This window comes from Scyliorhinus canicula, chromosome 17 (genome assembly GCF_902713615.1).
Source record: "Scyliorhinus canicula chromosome 17, sScyCan1.1, whole genome shotgun sequence".
In the NCBI taxonomy this organism is placed as follows: Eukaryota; Metazoa; Chordata; class Chondrichthyes; order Carcharhiniformes; family Scyliorhinidae; genus Scyliorhinus; species Scyliorhinus canicula.
The window spans coordinates 55223092-55245863 of record NC_052162.1 but is presented as its reverse complement, the minus strand read 5'-3'; the positions used below and the strand labels follow the sequence as shown (position 1 = coordinate 55245863).

Genomic DNA, 22772 nt, shown 5'->3' with positions numbered 1-22772 from the left:
CATAAATTTTAATGATATGGAGATGCCGGCGCTGGACTGGGGTGAGCACCGTAAGAAGTCTTACAACACCAGGTTAAAGTCCAACAAACAGGTCCAATAAATTTTAATGGCAAGGGATATGGACTTGTTTCCCGATTTGCACTCCCAAGGGGAACGTAAATCGGTTGCAATTCTGCCTTGGCGGGAGAACTGGGCGGGATTTACCGAACAACCCGCTGTGTGTCTTTCGGTGGTGGAGGTGGTCTGTGCGCCGTTATGGGAATATCCCACCAGCGTGAACAGCCAGTAAACCCGTCCATAGTCTCCCAATCGATCTGTATGTTGCACGAGTGCAAATCGGAGGCGATTCATTATCCCTTGCAATGCAAATTTATGATTGTGGAGATTGTATGTGATTCCGTTGCCCACCATTTTGAGCAGGCAGCTCAATAGTGAGGTACGACGGCTGAGCCCCGTCCAGAGACGACCCATTACAGAGATCCCCACCATAACCCCCCATTACAGAGATCCCCACCATAACCCCCCCATTGCAGAGACCCCACCATAACCCCCCATTACAGAGACCCCACCATAACCCCCCATTACAGAGATCCCCACTATTGTTATCACTAAGGAGGGAGTGATGGGCAAGCTAATGGGGCTAAAGATAGACAAGTCTCCTGGCCCTGATGGAATGCATCCCAGAGTGCTAAAAGAGATGGCTAGGGAAATTGCAGATGCACTAGTGATAATTTACCAAAATTCACTAGACTCTGGGGTGGTCCCGGTGGATTGGAAATTAGAAAACGTGACGCCACTGTTTAAAAAAGGAGGTAGGCAGAAAGCAGGAAATTATAGGCCAGTGAGCTTAACTTCGGTAGTAGGGAAGATGCTGGAATCTATCATCAAGGCAGAAATTGCGAGGCATCTGGATAGAAATTGTCCCATTGGGCAGACGCAGCATGGGTTCGTAAAGGGCAGGTCATGCCTAACTAATTTATTGGAATTTTTTGAGGACATTACCAGTGCAGTAGATAACGGGGAGCCGATGGATGTGGTATATCTGGATTTCCAGAAAGCCTTTGACAAGGTGCCACACAAAAGGTTGCTGCATAAGATAAAGATGTATGGCATTAAGGGTAAAGTAGTAGCATGGATAGAGGATTGGTTAATTAATAGAAAGCAAAGAGTTGGGATAAATGGGTGTTTCTCTGGTTGGCAATCAGTAGCTAGTGGTGTCCCTCAGGGATCCGTGTTGGGCCCACAATTGTTCACAATTTACATAGATGATTTGGAGTTGGGGACCAAGGGCAATGTGTCCAAGTTTGCAGATGACACTAAGATGAGTGGTAAAGCGAAAAGTGCAGAGGATACTGGAAGTCTGCAGAGGGATTTGGATAGGTTAAGTGAATGGGCTAGGGTCTGGCAGATGGAATACAATGTTGACAAATGTGAGGTTATCTATTTTGGTAGGAATAACAGCAAACGGGATTATTATTTAAACGATAAAATATTAAAGCATGCCGCTGTTCAGAGAGACTTGGGTGTGCTAGTGCATGAGTCACAGAAGGTTGGTTTACAAGTGCAACAGGTGATTAAGAAGGCAAATGGAATTTTGTCCTTCATTGCTAGAGGGATGGAGTTTAAGACTAGGGAGGTTATGTTGCAATTGTATAAGGTGTTAGTGCGGCCACACCTGGAGTATTGTGTTCAGTTTTGGTCTCCTTACTTGAGAAAGGACGTACTGGCGCTGGAGGGTGTGCAGAGGAGAGTCACTAGGTTAATCCCAGAGCTGAAGGGGTTGGATTATGAGGAGAGGTTGAGTAGACTGGGACTGTACTCGTTGGAATTTAGAAGGATGAGGGGGGATCTTATAGAAACATTTAAAATTATGAAGGGAATAGATAGGATAGATGCGGGCAGGTTGTTTCCACTGGCGGGTGACAGCAGAACTAGGGGACATAGCCTCAAAATAAGGGGAAGTAGATTTAGGACTGAGTTTAGGAGGAACTTCTTCACCCAAAGGGTTGTGAACCTATGGCATTCCTTGCCCAGTGAAGCAGTTGAGGCTCCTTCATTACATGTTTTTAAGGTAAAGATAGATAGTTTTTTGAAGAATAAAGGGATTAAGGGTTATGGTGTTCGGGCCGGAAAGTAGAGCTGAGTCCACAAAAGATCAGCCATGATCTAATTGAATGGCGGAGCAGGCTCGAGGGGCTAGATGGCCTACTCCTGCTCCTAGTTCTCATGTTCTTATAACCCCCATTACAGAGATCCCCACCATACCCCCCCCATTGCAAAGATCCCACCATAACCCCCATTACAGAGATCCCCACCATAACTCCCCATTACAGAGATCCCACCATAACTCCCCATTACAGAGATCCCACCATAACCCCCCATTGCAGAGATCCCACCATAACCCCCATTACAGAGATCCCCACCATAACCCACCATTACAGAGATCCCCCATTACAGAGATCCCCACCATAACTCCCCATTACAGAGATCCCACCATAACTCCCCATTACAGAGATCCCACCATAACCCCCCCCCCATTGCAGAGATCCCACCATAACCCCCACTACAGAGATCCCCACCATAACCCACCATTACAGAGATCCCCCATTACAGAGATCCCCACCATAACCCGCATTGCAGAGATCACACCATAACGCCCTATTACAGAGATCCCACCATAACCCCCCCCCCATTGCAGAGATCCCACCATAACCCCCATTACAAAGATCCCCACCATTACAGAGATCCCCCATTACAGAGATCCCCACCATAACCCGCATTGCAGAGATCCCACCATAACGCCCATTACAGAGATCCCACCATACCCCCTCCCATTACAGAGATCCCCACCATAACCCCACATTGCAGAGATCCCACCATAACCCCCATTACAGAGATCCCACCATACCCCCTCCCATTACAGAGATCCCCACCATAACCCCACATTGCAGAGATCCCACCATAACCCCCCATTACAGAGATTTCACCATAACCCCCCATTACAAAGATCCCACCATAACCCCCCATTACAAAGATCCCACCATAACCCCCCATTACAGAGATCCCACCATAACCCCCATTACAGAGATCCCACCATAACCCCCCATTACAGAGATCCCCCATTACAGAGATCCCCACCATAACCCCCATTGCAGAGATCCCACCATAACCCCCCATTACAGAGATCCCCACCATAACCCCCCTATTACAGAGATCCCCACCATAACCCCCCATTGCAGAGATCCCACCATACCCCCCCATTACAGAGATCCCCACCAGAACCCCCCATTGCAGAGATCCCACCATAACCACTCTATTACAGAGATCCCCACATAGAATTTACAGTGCAGAAGGAGGCCATTCGGCCCATCAAGTCTGCAACGGCATTGGAAAGAGCACCCTACCCAAGGTCAACACCCTATCCCCATAAACCAATAACCCCACACAACACGAAGGGCAATTTTGGACACTAAGGGAAATTTTGGACACTAAGGGAAATTTTGGACACTAAGGGCAATCCACCTAACCTGCACATCTTTGGACTGTGGGAGGAAACCGGAGCACCCGGAGGAAACCCACGCACACACGGGGAATTGTGCAGACTCCGCACAGACAGTGACCCAAGCCGGAATTGAACCTAGGACCCTGGAGCTGTGAAGCAATTATGCTATCCACAATGCTACCGTGCTGCCCATAACGCCCCATTGCAGAGACCCCCACCAGAGCCTCCCTTTACAGAGACCCATACCTTAAACCCCACCATTACAGAGATCCCCACGACAAACCCCTCAAAAGAGACCCTCGCCCAATAAGAGAACCCCACCAATAAGAGACACCCACCAGAAAGTAACTCCTCCCCCTTCATCAGAAAGATCTCCCCCACCCTGCCTGGATCCCCCCCCCCCCCCCCCCCAATGCAGAGACCCCCAATGCAGAGACCCCCCTGCTTGGAAGCTAGAGAGCAGTCCATATAGAAACAGTGAAAAATTAACAGCTTTAAAACTCAGCTGTGCAATACAACTGCTGGCTCAGTCAGAGGAAGCAGCACCGGTTGATTCCTGGAAAAAGAAAACCACATCAGCTGGGTTTAAACCCACTCTGATCTTTGATCTTCAAGGTTTTCATTCGTATCCATATGAAATTGATTTTATTAGGCTGTAATTAACAACGTGTGTGCGCCGCGCACGCGCACACACACACTAGATTGTTTAATCTCATTTCTCTTCACATTTGAGTGGATTTTTTGCGTGAAACTAACTACAATGTTTGTGAACATCTAGCTATGATTGACAGCTCTTGGACCACATCAAAGTCAGTTAAGTGCTTTGTTGAGTGCCTTAGGACCTCTTGCCAAATTAATCGCACTGCATAAATAAAGTTGTCGTTTGTCCATACATGGTGCAGAGAAATATTAACCCTGAACCTCTGTATATTTAGTGCAAATTTATCTGAATCCCAGACTCCCGACAAGTAGGATTTATTGGAGAATTAGATTTTTTTAATGGCCATTTTTAATTGTTGTAGACTTTTACACTGTGTGCCACATTAAATGTTTAATATCAAGTTATTGTGGTAATGATTTTTTAAGTCTTTGAATTTACATAAAAATTTGCTTTTTCTCCAGTTGATAGACCAATTGCCACGCTGTCACAGAAATGTGTTTAAATACTTAATGGCATTTCTGCGGGAATTATTAAAGCATAGTGAAGACAACAAGCTTGATGCTAAGATGCTAGGTAAGAAATTATGGAACACTCTTTCCAGGTCCTAAAACCTTCTTTCTCAGCTGCAGCATGGCCCTGTACATCTGAGTGAGATTGCTGATGTGTTAAATTGCATTATTTACTCTGATCTTGTTAACATATTTTAATAAGACTGAAAATGATCAAGCACAATTTGTACATTCTTTCTTTCGAGAATTACAGCTCTGATATCTTGGTGTATTATAATTTATTCAAAGTATCTTTTTGACAATTTGGCAATATGGACGGCATGGTAGCACAGTGGTTAGCACTGTTCCTTCACAGCAGCAGGGACCGGGGTTCGATCTCCGGCTTGGATCACTGTCTGCGGAGTCTGCACGTTCTCCCCGTGTCTGCGTGGGTTTCCTCCGGGCGCTCCGGTTTCCTCCCACAAGTCCCGAAAGATGTGTTTGTTAAGTGAATTGGACATTCTGAATTCTCCCTCTGTGTACCCGAACAAGCGCCGGAGTGTGGCGACTAGGGGATTTTCACAGTAACGTCATTGCAGTGTTAATGTAATCCTACTTGTGACACTAATAAAGATTATTATTATATAATTTGATACAAAACCTGGAAGATTTCCAGCAGGCCAGTTCTGTAACTAATGTTGCATTATTTATAGAAAACAAATTCTTCCCTAATCTATGTAATGTCATAATATGGAACTTGAGAGGCAGTTTTAACTTCTGGCAGTGATGGAAAGCAAGTAATTGTAGATTGGCCAAGCAAATACTGTCTGCCTAATTTTGCTTTTATAATTATGGAAAAGAAAATCAGGCAGGGTCTTATCATGGGTGGCCAATGTGCTATTGACTGTTTTTTGCCAACACCTGATGTTAAAAATAACTTTGATCTCCTGAATAATGCCTTGAACTGGTGCTATTCCTGCCTCTAGAGATTTAAGAGGCCAAAGGTTCAAACCACACTCGAGGAATTGATTAAATAATCTTGGACAACACGTCAGTGTGGTACTGTCAAGTGCAACAGTAAACTGATGTAACCTGGATGTTTAGGGTGAATGCAAGAAAACATATTGTGCCACTGTTTTTTGTTGGAAATTAGGGAGTTCGCCCTACACTCTGGCCAACATTCGTTAGTCAACTAATATCATCAAAACGGATTAGTTGGCAATATAAATTTCTCTCTGATTCATTTGTGGATTTGTGTACCTTATGATCATGTGCTAATCTTTATTTTCTAATATAATAACGGGCTTGAGATAGTAACAAGGAAAACCTCTCATTTTGTGAATGGGTGTCACCATGCATGCATGGGAGACATGCATGTCTCCAGGTTTAATAAACATGGTCTTATGAATACTTTAGTGAGACAAAACCAAATCTAAATCAAGAAACTTATTTATTTAATTTTGTCCATGTTAATGAAGAAAGTAACCATTACAATCAGTACAACTTAATTCATAGTATCTGGCGTAAATCCAAAAATACTGCCTACCATACTGTCCTTGTTGGTGGGGTAAAGTCTTTTTTTCCTGATCATCCTTCTTTCTAAATTTAGTTGATTGATTTATTGTCACATGGACCAAAGTACAGTGAAATGTATTTTTCTGTGGCCAAGGGACGTACACAGTATTTACACAGTCGACAAAAAGAATAATCCACTAAGTACATCGACAAATATTGATTGGTTGCAGTGCGGAACAAGGGCCAAACAAAGCAAATACATGAGTAAGAACCGCATAGGGCATCATGAATAGTGTTCTTACAGGGAACAGATCAGCCCGAGGGAGAGTTGTTGGGGAGTCCAGTAGCTGTGGGGATAAAACTGTCCCTATGTTTGGATGTGCGATTCTTCAAACTTCTGTATCTTCTGCCTGATGGAAGCATCTGGAAGAGTGCAAGGCCTGGATGTGAAGGATCTCTGACAATGCTGTCTGTTTTCATGAGACAGCAGGAGGTGTAGACAGAATCAATGGGAGGGTGGCAAGCTTGTGTGATGCGCTGGGATGAGTTCACCACTCTGCAGTTTCTTGCAATTTTGGGCCGAACAGTTGCCATACCAAGCTGTGATCCAGCCGGATAGGATGCCCTCTATGGCGCATCTGTAGAAGTTTGTGAGAGTCGAGCAGACCTGCCGAATTTCTTTAGCTTCCGTAGAAAGTAGAGATGATGGACTTTCTTGACTGTTGCATCAATGTGAGTGGACCAGGACAGTCAGCCATGTACCTAAGAACATAATTTCCTCTTTGTAAGTATGGAATCTTTACCAGACCTCAGATTGTCCCAGACAGTGGCTTCCTTTTCTCAGCTGGGCTGTAAGACCAAAGTGTAACTTCTGATCCCCCCTCTCGCAGCTCTTCATATCCAAGAGTTGACCAGTTGAACTGCTAATCAAACAAGCTACTAACCACCTATGAGTGAATTCTAGCCAGAAAGAATTATGCCAAGTATATTTAAAAACAGCCCTTTCCAACATAACATATTATTGTTTTCTGGAATCCAGGCCAGGGACCCAGGTTCAATTCCAGCTTTGCGTGACTGTCTGTATGCAGTTTACACTTTCTCCCCATGGTGCTCCGGTTTCCACCCACAGGCCAAAGATGTGCAGGTTAGGTGGATTGGCCACGCTAAGTTGATCCTTAATGTCCAAAGAGGTTAGGTGAAGTTATGGGGTAGGTTGCTCTTTCAGAAGGTCGGTGGGGGTTCAGTGGGCTGAATGGCTTCCTTCTGCACTGTAGGAATTCTATGGTTCTAGAAGTACTGTATCAAAATGTAATGATTTGAATACTGTCACAAACTTAAAAATAAATGAAAGACTTGCAATTATATAGCACCATTTGACCATCACAGCATCCAAAAGCGCCTCACAAGAACTTAAATACTTTTGAAGTATAGTCATTGTTTTATGTAGGAAATGTGTCGTCCAATTTGTGCACAGCAAGCTCCCAAAAACTTCAGCATGAGAATGATCAGATAATCTTTTTTAATTATGTTGATTGAGGGATAAATATTAGCCAGGGCACCCGAGATAACTTCCTGTTGTTCTTCGAAATAGTGCCATGCACCTGAAACAGGAGGTGGGGCTCCTCCAAAGGACAGAACATTCCACACTGTCTTGCCCAGCCTTGAATATACTTGAGGACCCAGCCTCTACAGCACTCTACAGTTAAAGAATGCCACAGATTCAATACCCTCCTGAGAGAAGAAATTCGCCCTCATCCCTGTCTTAAATGGGTGACCCCTTACTCTGAGATTTTGTCCTCTGGTCTTATATTCTCCCACAAGAGGAAACATCCTCTCAGCGTTTACCCTGTCAAGCCCCCTGAAAGTCCTGTATGTCTTAATATGGTCACCGCTCATTCTTATAAACTCGAATGAGTAAAGGCCCAATCTCCTCAACCTTTCCTCACAAGAAAATCCCTCTGTACCTGGGATCAATGGGGTGAACCTTCTCTGGGCTGCCTCCAATGCCAATCTATATTTCCATAGATAAGGGGGCCAAAACTATTCACAGATTTCTAGCTGTGGTCTGACTAGTGCCTTGTATAGTTTTAGCAGGGCTTCCCTATTTTTATACTGCATTCCCTTTGAAATAAAGACCAAAATTCCATTTACCTCCCCAGTCACCTGCTGACTAGCTTTTTGTGATTTTTGCACGAGGACCCCCAAATCCCTCTGCGCTGCAGTTTTCTGCAGTCTTTCTCCATTTAAATAATGTTCAGCTCATTTATTCTTTCCACCAAAGTGCATAATTTCACATTTTCCGACATTTACATTCCATCTGCCATTGATGAGTGACAACGGCCCCTGCTTCTTCAGCCAGGAGTGGACAGATTTTGCCCGGCTGTACAACTTTCGGCACGTCACATCCAGCCCCCACTACCCCCAGTCGAATGGGAAGGCTGAAAAAGGGGTCCACATCGTTAAAAGACTGTTGTGCAAAGCTGCTGACTCGGGTTCTGATTTCAATCTGGCGCTTTTACCCTCCAGGGCGTCTCCTTTGTCTACTGGGCTGTCCCCAGCGCAGCTCCTCATGAACCGCACACTGCGAACGACGGTGCTGGCTATCCACATTCCGGACCTTGACAACTTCCCAGTCCTACAGAGGATGCAGCAGCCTCTGGCCCAATTCAAGTCGGCGTACGACGCCCATGCCACAGATCTCCCCGACCTGGTCCCTGCTGACCAAGTTCGTGTTCAGCTACCTGACGGTGCCTGGTCCACCACTACTGTGGTGGTCAAGCAAATGGCCCCGAGATCGTTCCTCATTTGCATGCCTGATGGCTCCTTCGGCGTAATAGGCAGGCACTGCGTAGACTTCCACGCCCGCCACCTAACCGTGATGTCCCGCCTCGCACACTGGTTCCTCAGGACACGCCCTTCCACGAGATCACCGATCTGCCAGTTATTCTACCGACCGCTACATTGGAGGCAGCTCCGCCCATTCAAGTGCAGGTGTCCCCTGACCCACCCTTGAGGCGGTCAACCAGAATTCGTCGCCTGCCACAGAGGCTGAATTTATAGACTGAATGTTGCATTACCTTGTTATCTCATCATTTACACATCTGTACATTTTTTTTATCATGTGTTATCTGCCCTCTATCTGCACTAGACACCTTCCCATGTAAATAAGTTAGCAGATTCTGTATATAGTCAGGCTCCTGTACACATACTCACTATTTATTGACCTGAACACATAAAAATAAAAAAGGGGGGAGATGTCGTAATCTACATCCAGGTATATGATGGTGTGCAGACAGGCAGTGATTGACACACAGGATGAACAGTGAACACACAGATCACAGCAGCCAATCACCAGACAGGACACGACCACTATAAAGCCAGAGGGCACTAGTTTTCTCGCTCTCTCGGGATCTAGCCTCTGAGACAGTCAGAGCTCGTGAGCAGCAACTAGAACAAACACCATGTGGTAGTAAGATAGTCTGGTCAGGTTAGCCTCAGGTCTCCAGTCAAGTCAGCATAGTGTCAACCCACAGTTAAAGCATGTATTATAGTTAAGTGTTCAATAAAATCGAGTTGCATTCCTTCAAGCGTTGGAAGCCTGTCTCTCTCACTACTGCAGCACACGCAGTCCTCGTAGACCCAGCTTACCCAACACATCATCTTCCACCATGAAGACTCACGCAAAGCATTTGTTTAACTCCTCTGCCATTTTCTGGTTCCCTGTTATTTCCCCATTCTCAATCTCTAAGGGGTCTATGTTCACTTTGGCCTCTCTCTTTTTATATATTTAAAGAAGCTCTTGCTGTCCATTTATATATTACTATCTCCTCCCTCTTTATTTTTTTTATTTGCTCACCTTTTGTTGGTTTTTAAAACGTTCCCAAACCTTTGGCTTACCACTAATCTTTGCCACGTTGTATGTTTTTCTTTCAGTTCAAACTCTTCTTCACTTTAATTAACGTTGGTTGATTTATCCCCTTCCTAGAATTCTTCCTTCTCGCTGGAATGAATTTTTGTTGTGAATCATGAACTATTTTCAGAAATGCCTGCCATTGTTGATCAACTATCTTTCCAATTAATCTCCTCTCCCAATCTGCTCCAGCCAACTCTGCTCTCATTCCTCTATATTTAAGTGTAAAGCACAGTTATTTTTGACCCGGTTTTCTCACACTTAAATTGAATGTTAAATTCTACCATGTTATGGTCACTGCTTCCTGGGGGATACTCTGAGATGGTTTACTTTTTTAAATAAATTTAAAATGCCCAATTCTTTTTGTTTGAAATTAAGGGGCGATTTCGCGTGCCCAATCCACCTACCCAGCACATCATTGGGTTGTGGGGTGAGACCCACACAGACACGGAGAGAATGTGCAAACTCCACATGGACAGTGACCTAAGCCCGTGGTCAAACCCGGGTTCTCGACCCGTGAGGCAGCAGTGTACCACCATGTCACCCCTGAGATTATTTACTAAACCTCCTCATTACCAAATCCGAAAAAGCCTGCCAAGCCAGTTTAATTTTCCCACTCTACATGAAGAATTTATGCCACCCATGATTAAAGGACTGCCTGTTTTATATGCCTTTATTATCTCCTGATTTATTCTCCATTCTACAGTATAGCCACTGTTTTGGGGCCTATAGATTACTCCAACCAGTGTCTTCTTCCTCTTGTTATTTCTTACTGTCTGTGTGGAGTTTGCACTTTCTCCCCGTGTCTGCGTAGGTTTCCTCCGGGTGCTCCGGTTTCCTTACACAGTCCAAAGATGTGCAGGTTAGGTGGGTTGCCCATGATAAATTGCCCCTTAATGTCCAAAAGGTTAGGTGGGGTTACTGGTGAGGTGAAGGGGTTAAGTAGGGTGCTCTTTCCAAGAACCTGTGCAGAGTCGATGGGCCAATGGCCTCCTTCTGCACTGTAAATTCTATGCTTACCCCCACCCATATGGATTCTACATCTTCTGATCCAAGATCATTTCTTGCTATTATACTCATTCCATCTCATATTAACAAAGCTACCCCACCACCCTTTCCATCCTGCATCTCCTTGAGAAAAGTCACATACCTCTGAATATTTAAATCCCAGTTTTGAACTCCCTGTCTGTAACCAAGGGCTCAATTCTCCCAAAACATTTCCAAGTTCATTTGTGGCGGCTTTTTCAGGGAGTTTTTTGCCGGCTCTCCCTGCGCGTTCCCCACTGCTACTCAATGACACTTAATGACTTTTTTGGGCCCTGGGGAGTTTCTCACCTGATTAAGCCACAGAAATATTTTTAGCACTGGGGAGCTAAATTCAGAAATTGGGCCGCCATTCTGAAAGAGTGCCCAGATCTCTAAGTGAGCTTGTGAGTCCCCCACACCCCCCACCCATGGGCAATGTCACCCCCCTCACACATGGGCACTACCCCACACCCATCAAGTGAGGACACCCCACTATGGGGTCCCAGGGGCCCCCTCTCTTCAGGCCCCCGCAAGCCCCCTTATAGCATCCCCCTCCCTTCCAGGGCACCCACCCATCTTAGGGATACCCAACTTCCCAAAGGCCCCTACTTACCTGCCCTGCACTCCACCCTTCAAACCAACCTCCATCCTTATTTAATGGGTATGGACCCTTGTGCCCCCTAGACCTTGGTAGTGCCACCCTGGCACCCTTGCACTCCCACCCTGGCATACAGGCAGTGCTCCTGTTGGCTTGGCTGTGTCATCTGGACACCTGGGCAGTGCCAGGGTGTCAGTGCCATGGTGTCAGCTGGGCAGTAGCAGTACCAAGGTGCCCATGTTCCAGGGGAAGGGCCAGGGAACAACCCTGCACTTACCTTAATCACCCCCCCCCCCCCCCCCCTCGGGTGCCGTTCTGCCTCGTCTACATTTGTTTGGGCCATCACTGATCGGCGCCCGGCTGCAGCCTCCCTGGCGAGGCTGGTGAATCGAAGAAGGCCATTGGTTCCCCCGCGAGCATCATTCAATCATGCCAATTTGGGGTGGGTTTCCGAATCTGATATCTCGCAAGGCATCGGAGAGCCCCGGGAGGCAAGGAGGCTCGGTGGAGGGTTTTCCCGGCATTCACCTTGCGTTGTGCTCAAGCAAGAGCCCAACGTGGCCTGAGATTCGTACCCCAAGTCTCTGTAATGGTTATAAGATCATGCCCACTAACCTCAATTTGTTCCATTAATTCATTTATTTTGTGCCAAATGCTGCATGCATTTAAGTAAAGAACCATTAATTTTATCTTGATATCATTTTTTCTCTTTTTGACCCTAGTTGTTTTTTCTGATTTGTGTACACTCTGTCCTTTGAGTATAATTACCTAAATAGCTGTCTTGTAATGCTGTCATATCCTTTTGCTTTGTAAGCAAGCCTACATATCCCCTCTGCAGAAGCCACTATTTTGTGTTTTTAATTTCATTTAATATTTTGCTATATTTGTATTGTATTCATAAACATATCTCCACATCCATCCCACTTTCTTATAGACACTCTAACAAAGTTCAAACGTGAAGAATAACTGCTGGCAGGGTTGTTAGCAGCTGTGGAAACAACCCCTAGCAAGGGTAACTACTTTAAGCAAAAGTAGGGAGAAAATTCAGGCTAACAAAAGTAAACCATATACATCCAGTGGTTTTTGCTGTTAACTCTGACAGTTAAGTCATGGAAAGTGAGAAACTCTAGCTGTTGATCAATGCAAATGGCAACACCATCTGTGTGCAGGAATTCACCTTCACAACGACCTGGATTTCAAAAGCTCCAAAGCACTGCAAACAACGCGTCAGCAGAGATCATACCACTCCACCAGCAAGGGGGAAATTTTCCTGTGTTGCATTTGTGGCAGAATTTGCTTTTCTAGAATCATCTTGTTCAGCCATCAAAAGAAGCAAAGCAGATGATCTCATCTGACCACACCAAAGTACCGAAGCTGCATTCCCATCATTCCTCACAGATGGAAGGATGCCAGTGGGACATTGGTGGCTATTTGTTTTGATACACCAAGTCTTTTAGTTTGCTTCCACTGCCTGTTTCAGTTGAGGATAATCTAAACCAAGTGAGCATTTACAAGACTTCCAAATTTGAATTATGTCTGCTTTGCCCAAATATATGTATTTTTTGAAAAACATTTTATTGGAGGCATTTTCAAATATATATATAACAAAGAAGAAACAACACAAAAAACAACTGCGGAACAACAAACAACCTAAACATCCTTACACACACACTGCTCCCCCCCCCCCCCCCCCCCCCCCCCACTCTATCCACTGCCCCCCTTTATTTAACTTTTAACTTTTAACCCAACCGGAACAGACCCCCCCCGCTGACGACTCAATACTCCTTAAACAAGTCAGTGAACTGCTTATACCTCAAAGTGAACCTCTCCTCTGCCCCACTAAGGGCGAACTTGAACTTCTCTAAGTGCAGGAACTCTGCCAAATTGCTCACCCACACCCCTACTCGACGGTTCCGAATTCCACCAGCCCAACAAAATCTGTCTCCAGGCTATCTGGGATTCCCAAATATATGAGGTGGCATGCGGCACTGTGGTTAGCACTGCTGCCTCACAGCGCCAGGGACCTGGGTTCAATTCCAGGTGATTCTCTGTGTGGAGATTACACTTTCCGTATCTGCCTGGGTTTCCTCAGGGTGCTCCGGTTTCCTCCCACAGTCCAAAGATGTGTAGGTTAGGTGGATTGGCCATGCTAAAATTACTCCTTAGTGTCCAGGAATGTGCAGATTAGGTGTGGTTACGGGATAGGCAAGGGGACTGGGCCTAGGTAGAATGCTCTTTCAGAGGTGGGTGCAGACTCGATGGGCCAAATGGCCTCCTTCTGCACTGTAGGGATTCTATGATCCGTCTATTCTATATTTACAAAATTGACTTGGGCAAGTGTTCTGACATGCAAATCTAATTATTAGTTTGCCTTCCATAACTCAGTCATTAAACACACGTTTGAAGACCAACATTTTTACATAAGTGATAAAAATTACGTTGAAGGCATTGGCATTTCACTACAAGCATATTATATAATTGTTTGTTCGCCTGTAATCCACAGCTACCCTCTTTGCAAGTCTCCTGTTGAGGCCACCACCAAACTTAATTGGACGGCAAACCCAGAACGATCGACAACGTGCTGTGGATTTCATCTATGGTTTCCTGATAAGTGGAGACAATGACTAAATGTCGGGCATACTTCTGATAACATCTTCACTGCACTGTGACAGTAGCTGTATTAGTTGTGTTAAAATGGTGATCGAATGATACAGATGATGAAACCTGTTTTTTGTTCAATGCATTTCAGTATTGATCTGAGTGAATGAAGGTAGCTCCTTGATCCTTTCTCAACAAGTAGTTTAGAATGCTTGTCACATAGTGACCCAGCATAACCTTTCACATTTCCAGTAATTTCCCATAACCTCTTGTCAACCTGAATTTTTATTAGCAATTACTGTCATTTATTTCCAGCATTTTATCTAAACATCTGTGTTTACTCCCCGGTAATGGAAGTTAGAGTGAGAATCTTTTATGTAGTCCAAGGTGACTAGGGCTGCAGTGAGCAAGGGAGGCTGCCTTAGATTGAACAAGGAATAAATTGCTATATCACAACATATAAAGGCCATAGTTGCCTCCATCTTTGAAACACAGTACTCAGTCGTAATTATAGCATGTGAACAGAAAATAGTTAAAACAGCAATAACTGAGCACAAACAGTTACTTACTCCTATTGAGTGCTTCAGTTCCCACAATTGGTGTGAGACTTTTATCTACAAGATAAAATTCAGTTCCATTATGTCCTGCTGCACGAAGGGATAAGAGATTGTTATTTTGGCAAGATATTAGCATAGATTTCAAGTCCAAGAAGGCTAGATGGAGATAATGGATTAAATTAGGGTAAGGATAAAATAATGGGTTGATTTTTAGAGATACAAAGTTAATATATCAAAACGTTGTCTGAAATATTACGGTTAATGCATAAAGTCTTATAAAATTGCCAACATTTTAGATGCCCTTCAAAATAATTTTGACCTCCAACTATACAAGCTGTCTACCAAGATCATATAGATAACCCATACACGTGTTTTGCAAAATGCTATTCAAGAAAGGACAGAACAAGGTTTATATGTAATTTTTCCTATTTATTGAAGATTCAATTTGTGATACAAATAGCATACGCTTTACCCTTAAGGTAACAGTGCAGCTGTGCATTGTAATTTCTATATGATGACATAAAAGCCTAATTTGTCATGCAAGAGGGAATGAGCAATAGTGCCAATGTAATATTTGATTCCAAACCAGTTATAGACCACTGAACTCCTAATCTAATGGATGTGGAATTTGTATTTAATTCAACCTGATTGAATACCTGTTTGGTCCATTTTTAGCTCACCTTCCAGACACATACAACCTGTTTGCCAATCAAAGTAATATTGCAGTGCCATAGAAAACTCTGTCCTTCGATCAGAGAAACAATGTTAAACAAATGGTACTCGATGTTTTTATTCAACTGGGATAGTTGTAGGTTGGATCCATGTATCATTCAATCACTCGTAAAAAGCCATGTGATAATCAACTTAGGCTGATGTATTGTTGCCAGATCCCAGCCATGGGGAGATGAGCATGTGTACATATATTTAAAAATCTATGGCAGTGTGTCCTTTAAAGAAGAATTTATGTGTAGCCGAGAATACTTTCAATATAATGTATTCTCCTGAGTAAGGTGCAAAAATCATTTTTTCAAATACAAAACCCTCCCACTTCACATGCAATGTTTGAAAATGTATGTAGAGACACCTTGTGTTCAATCTCCACATTCGGTAAGGAGTAACTCCACTGAGAATATCAACACTACAAACCTTTGTGTTGGATTTCAATGTCCTTGTTTTCCAATCAATGCATTATGTCGATGAAATGAATAGTAAACTACATTTGTACAAATTAACTTTAACTTTTCATACAATTTGGCTTGACTCTGAGTTGAAAGGTGCAAGTCAGTTAATCAGTCCAGATTAACACACCAGTTAAAATTAAATATAATCAAGTGGCTCAATTTCCAAATTCACTATAACCAAGTAAATCAGAAGCATTAATGAGTGAACTTTGGGCTGATATTTTCTGCCAGCCATTGCTGGCCATGGTAAATTAAAACAATTGATAACCGTTAAAACCAGGAATTAAATTGAAGTCCTTTAAATTCCTGCCCTTGAGTGCATTGAACTATTGCAATGTCTTGATCTGTTGTTTGAAGGTTTTATCTTTTCTGTTTTTTATCACTGTAGTGTCAGGTGTAACTCAACAGACTCGCAAAACTAAAAGATGGGCCTAATCAAAAAGACCACTTACAAAAAGTGTTCAATGTCATTGGTGCAGAGGGCAGGTACTTAGATGCAAATCTATGATTCACAATTGTTCTGTAATACACTACAATGTATATTTCAATCGCTAGGTTATTTCCTTATCCTATGGTTAAATTTTCCAATTAAAATCAATTTAAATCTATATCCAGATAGCATCATTTGTCATTTATTTAAAATATATAGTTTTTGTTTCTGTTATTTGGGCCTTTTGGTGCATTTGGTATGACCCCTTTGCTCCTTCAGCTTAAGCCTCCTTACTTATCAAATTGTGAATCAGTAGGTGTGTTGAACTGCAACTATTATGAATATTCACTATCCAGAAGTTTTTGTGTGACATCGACAAGATGCAGCCTTTCTTATGTTAATTATGCAGACAATTAATTTGGCAAATGAAAATGAAGTACAGCAAATTCCAACAATGTCATTTTTCAAATGGTACAAAGTAATATACAGTAATTGTTACATTCTGATGTATCTAAAATATTTACTGTTAAATTGTTTCTCATGAGAATTGGATTGTAATAATATTGAATGATATTACAGTTGATGCAAGTGTTTCTGCTTGTTAATTGTATTGCTAAACATCGCCCTGACCCATTCTTGATACTACTTTGAGTAACAAAAATGGGGCCTGTGTTCAGTTCTGATATTCAGTACAGAGAAAATCTTTTAAATTGTGTTTTTAATGCTCTGTATTTATGATCAGATTTTTTTAAACACGTTAAAGTTTAATATATTTATTCGTACTAATGACCCATCTAGAAGTAGTAATGATTTGATGCTGTGCTTTAACTGTGCAAACATTCCCTTATACTGTATTGTGCATTTGCAATAGCAATCAGTCACCGCTCCATCGTATTCCATGTTAGATTGTTTATTGAACTCCATTTGTAGATATTAGTTTTCCTTTTATATAAGCTATAAATATGGAGCTATCTTAAAATCCATTTTATCTCAACAGTAAAAGGAGCAAGCTTGCAATCCATATTAAATGCACATTACATTGTCAAGTTCAAATAGTTTGGTGACTTCTATTACATAGGTACAGTAATCTCAGCTGTTGATTAAAACAAACTCCAATCATTGCTCTTACGATACTGGGACTTCCTAGAAATTAATACCTTAGAAGTGCCAAGCTTATTTTAACATAATGTTTTATAAAAATGTTAATAATTTTCTGCTTTAAGTTTAAGAAGAAAATTTTTAAAGAGTCTATTGACTCGCCCTTGAGGTGACTAAATTATCTATAAAGCAGATGCAGGACAAAAGCTGGGTAAAATAGCTGAATTATCTTCTGTGGATGGAAGTGACAGTGTATTTTGAACTTGGCATAATTATTAGTCATCCAAAAATTGAATGGCAACAACAAACTAAGCTTTGTATTATGTGTGCGTATTGTAGTATCTCGCATGGTATTTGCAGAGGGCTTGCTTCAACCTACAAAACTAATTAATTGAGACACAATTAAAATGATTACACAGCCAAGTTTCGGGGTAGCACTTGGTCAACTTGGCACTTACCGCTCATTGCTGAAGCAGATTGCCTTTGTCATGTTCTCTCCCTCAATAAGTTAAAATTGCAATAAAAATAGAAAGTGATGCAGACTTGGCAGGTCTGGCAGCATCTATGGCGAGAGAAACTGTTAAATGTTTCAAATCAAATATGAAGTGAAGGAAGGAAGGATTTGTTCAGAGTGAATGTAAATACAAGAAAAATGAACAACTCCGTCCAAAAGTCAAATCATGAAAATTAAGATTCAAACTCTAATACTTTGGGCGCGATTCTCCCCCCACATTGCACGGTAATGTGCAGCACGGTAGCATGGTGGTTAGCATAAATGCTTCACAGCTCCAGGGTCCCAGGTTCGATTCCCGGCTGGGTCACTGTCTGTGCGGAGTCTGCACGTCCTCCCCGTGTGTGCGTGGGTTTCCTCCGGGTGCTCCGGTTTCCTCCCACAGTCCAAAGATGTGCGGGTTAGGTGGATTGGCCATGCTAAATTGCCCGTAGTGTCCTAAAAAGTAAGGTTGGGGGGCGGGGGAGGGGTTGTTGGGTTACGGGTATAGGGTGGATACGTGGGTTTGAGTGGGGTGATCATGGCTCGGCACAACATCGAGGGCCGAAGGGCCTGTTCTGTGCTGTACTGTTCTATGTTCTATTGCGGCCAACGTACCTCCCGCTATTCTTCGGGAATAGCAGGAGAGCCCCTAAATAGGGTTTGCACCTCGAGTGTCGAACGGAGCAAGATGCTCCTGGCACTGGATGCAATCTGATTCATGCCCTTACTGAGCGTAAACCAGACTTGCACTATTTAAACTAGTTAAATATGCATTTCCAGGTTTTGCTGGAGTCTCCTGGCTGCCGGAATCACCGGCACAGTGTAAGGCCAGCGGGAATCACTACTGGTTTCCAAAAACTGAAACCAGTCATGATGGTCATGCCGGGGGGCTCTGAGTCCATTAAAGCTCCCAGGTGGTATGCGATATGGCTAGGTTGTGCCCTGACATTGCACCCTGCCAATACCAATCTGTCGGCACTGCCATGGTGGTACTGCCAAGTTGATACTGGCAAGGGACAGGGTCAGAAGGGCTGCGGCCTTAGGCGACCTCATTACGGGATATCACTCGCTTTGAGAGGATGTTGGGTGGGGCGGGGGGGGGGAAGTTCCAGGTTATCCTCATGCCTTTGCGGTGTTGAAGGGCTTGCCTCCAAGGGCCAAGGATTGGGGGTGTTGCCCATCCTTACGGTTGGTCACAATGTCCGTTGGGGGAGGAGCAGGGGTGGTGTACGATCAACATAACTTTGAGATTGGAGGAGTCTGTTTTCCCAGCGTTTTTAGGTTCCCACTCCAAAAAGAAATTTGAAGTGTGGCAGAATTCAGTGACAGTCTCCCCAGGCTCTAAACATATGAATACATGTGGGTGGATTGTGACAGGAATCGTGCTGGAACTGTCAGCCGGATTCTCACCGCATTTCCCACCTGAAAAGGCACTTTGATCATTTTTTTTGGAGAAGTCTGCCCTTTGTTTCTTTACTGCAACCACTCCTCCTTTTACCTGTTGTTCAAGGACATCTTTTTAAATTACTTTTTCTGAGTTACAAAGCCAGGGCCAACCCCTAATCCAGCTCCTTGCCTGCTCCAAAAACCAATACAAATTCAAATTGAATCCAATTCATGGTCCCCACAAGATCTGAGCCAAAAGGCAGAGCAGATACTACACTTGATCTTAGCCAATAGGCTGGTAAGCGGTGTTCCAGGAGATCTTTGTTCTTCCTTCCCCTCCCTCCTTTTCAATGCCATGAGATCCATCACATTTCTATCCTTCTCCAGTTCTGAAGAAGAGTAACATTTGACTGAAACTGCCAGACCTGCTGAGTATTTCCCGCACTTTCACTTTTTACTGCGGGTCCTGGAAATCTGAAATCGATTGCTTTTATTTAAGTTAAAGTTGCAACTTTAAGTTCATTCAAGAACCCATATCTGTGCAATTGAAAAGGCAAGCTGGGTGTCCATTTTCCCATCCTGTTGTAGAGAGGTACTGCAGCTTCTGCTCAGCTTAGCACTGAACAGGGTAGAGGGCCAAACCTACATCTTGGCAATGAGCTTTACGACTCTCATACTGAACATCACTTTCCAGGCGAGCTTCAGAACTTTGTCTAAGTTGTCGTGTAGAGCACTGTTCAGTCTGTCTTACTGTAAATGGAATAAGTCCTAGTTATTAGTCAGTTGCATGATGTTTAATAAACACTGTTTCAAATTTGGTTTTCAAATTTACTGAAATGTTATATGCAATTCCACTGTATCTTACTGAACAGCTTCAATTTCATTTTTCGGCACTCATCCATGAGATGATACTTTCCTTTATGCCATGTATAGCTCTGTGTTCACAGTTCAAATCCCAGTCCAGGGCATGACCAGACAAATCAAGGCTGACATTCCAATGCAGCACTAAGGGAGCATTGCGAGGCCAAGATGCCACCTTTCGGGTGAGACCTGAAGCAGAGGCCCTGTCTGCCTGCATAGATGGATGTAAAAGATCCCATGGCACAATCTCAAAGAAGAGCAGGCGAGTTATCCCTGGTGTCCTGCCCAATAATCCCTTAATCAATTTCACAAAAAACAGATTATTGTTATTACATTGTTGTTTGTGGGAGGCTGCGTGCAGCTGAGCTGCTGCATTTCCAACATGGCAATCAGTCGCTGTGGGGCACATTGAGACATTGTGAAAATAATTATATAAATGTAATTCTTTCTCTCATCGTACCAAAGCATCTTGCACTGAATGCACCTTAAGAATAAAAATAAATCGATGTGTGAATTATGTTGATTGGAAAGGATATGTGGTGAGGGTCACTTTGGTTAACTTGAGCTGATTCAAACAATGAAACCTCCGCTACATTTACAGGTTCCATTTTCCTACTAAATTGTAAAATAAACCCTTTCCTTTCAATTATGGTATTCTGATCCTGGACCAGACCCCAACAGTTGCTAGAATTCCAGACAGAAACCCCAATATTTTACTTAGTTTGTAAGATTGTGAGGAAATGATATTTCGCTCCAGGAGTGATTTCATGCACAAATAGGGATATGGTGTATTAAGACAAACTTTATTACTAGCACCTATTACTAATTTTAACATCATAAAGAAAATAGCTTATAATTACCAGTTAAACAATGCTTAACGATGACAATGAAACACTAAATCCTAACTGCTATATTTTATCTCCACTCAAGCAAAATCCATCTTGGGTCAAACTCCACGTTTAAATACAGTTAGCAGATTCGGGAATACTTGCTATAAAGAGATGTCTTGGATAAAGACACTTTGAGAAAGAGAGATCCTTCAGGTACCAGCTGCAGACTCTTGCCTGTGTCAGCTACTGTTTAACATACCAGCCTTTTCAGAAACTGATGTTCTGTTCACAGGCAACATCTTTTTAACTAAAATGTTTTGAGAGAAACCGCCCGTCTGTCCACAGTCAGAACTTTAACTTAACTGAAACTCCAGAAACTGCTAATCTGCTCACAGATCAAAACTCTACTCACACCTGGGCAGCATGGTAGCACAGTGGATAGCACTGTGGCCTCACAGCGCCAGAGTCCCAGGTTCGATTCCCCACTGGGTCACTGTGTGGACTCTGCACGTTCTCCCCATGTCTGCATGGCTTTCCTCCGGGTGCTCCGGTTTCCTCCCACAGTCCGAAGACGTGTATATTAGGTGGATTGGCCTTGCCAAATTGCCCTTAGTGTCCAAAAAGGTGAGATGGGGTTATTGGATTACGGGGATAGGGTGGAAGTGAGGGCTTAAGTGGGTCGGTGCAGAGTAGATGGGCCGAATGGCCTCCTTCTGCACTGTACTATAAAACTGACTGCTTCAACCCTAGGCTCCTCCCATTAACTACATCATCGTACTAAAGATGAATACAATGTCTCTAAATATCTACTCCTCAGGGAACCTTCTTCATATAAACAAAATTAATTAGCCAAACTTTTATGATGCTGTCCCTTTGTAGCCAAAGTGTCCGTCTTTTAAACTAGGACTTTTTAACAATTATTGCAGCAGTTAGGCACTCATACACACACTAACCCAGGCTTTTAGGCCTCACTGCACTAAATGCATATAATACAATATATATCTGGAATTCCAACATTCATCCCAATGGAGGGAGAAAATAATTGTTTTTTGAAGTTTTCCTCACTTGTTTTATACCATTCAAAGTCATTCACATACAAAGAAAATCAGCTTTCAAGCTAATATTTTCACCAACCAAGTTTATCAGATTAAAGAAACTGGGGAATGGAGAACATTGGGCTTTTTAGTGCCTGTTTTTATGTGCTACCTGACCACCTAATAGTCAAGAGCTGGGCCCAAGATGGAGTTCACAGGGTACCAATGCAATAAAGAGATTTGGATATGCACACCTAATGACTGATGGCAACATGGCAGCTCATTATGTGAATATGTGCCTTAATACTGCCATTTTCAAACTGCACATTCCAACCAGTGCTCCATCTTAATTTTGCACAGCTGAATGTTAATAAACAGAATGGATCCCTGCCCCACCCCCCCCCACCAATTATTTAAATGAATCATGAAAACTTGGGTTCACTCTTTGATCATTTCTTTAGCATGCTGGTGAACGTTGGTGAAATTTTTCAAATGTTCCTATATTTGCCTGAAAACGAACAGCATGGAGTGGTCTGACTGGTGCTGAAATTATTTTTGGTCATTTAAAATCTTGGGCAGAAACAAGTGTTGCTTTCAGACTTGG

The 22772-nt window shown here is 43.2% G+C and overlaps 1 protein-coding gene across 4 annotated transcripts in view; it reads left to right on the top strand.

Moving 5' to 3' along the window:
• Positions 1-16644, top strand: part of ocrl (OCRL inositol polyphosphate-5-phosphatase) — a 120508-nt gene extending 103864 nt beyond the window's left edge. For all 4 annotated transcript variants that reach the window (XM_038776189.1, XM_038776188.1, XM_038776190.1 and 1 more), the window contains 2 exons: positions 4625-4736; positions 14204-16644. In XM_038776189.1, the coding sequence (XP_038632117.1) occupies positions 4625-4736; positions 14204-14328 (237 nt within the window). In that variant the 3' untranslated portion in view covers positions 14329-16644. The remainder of the gene's footprint in view (positions 1-4624; positions 4737-14203) is intronic.
• The last annotated feature ends 6128 nt before the right edge of the window (positions 16645-22772 follow it).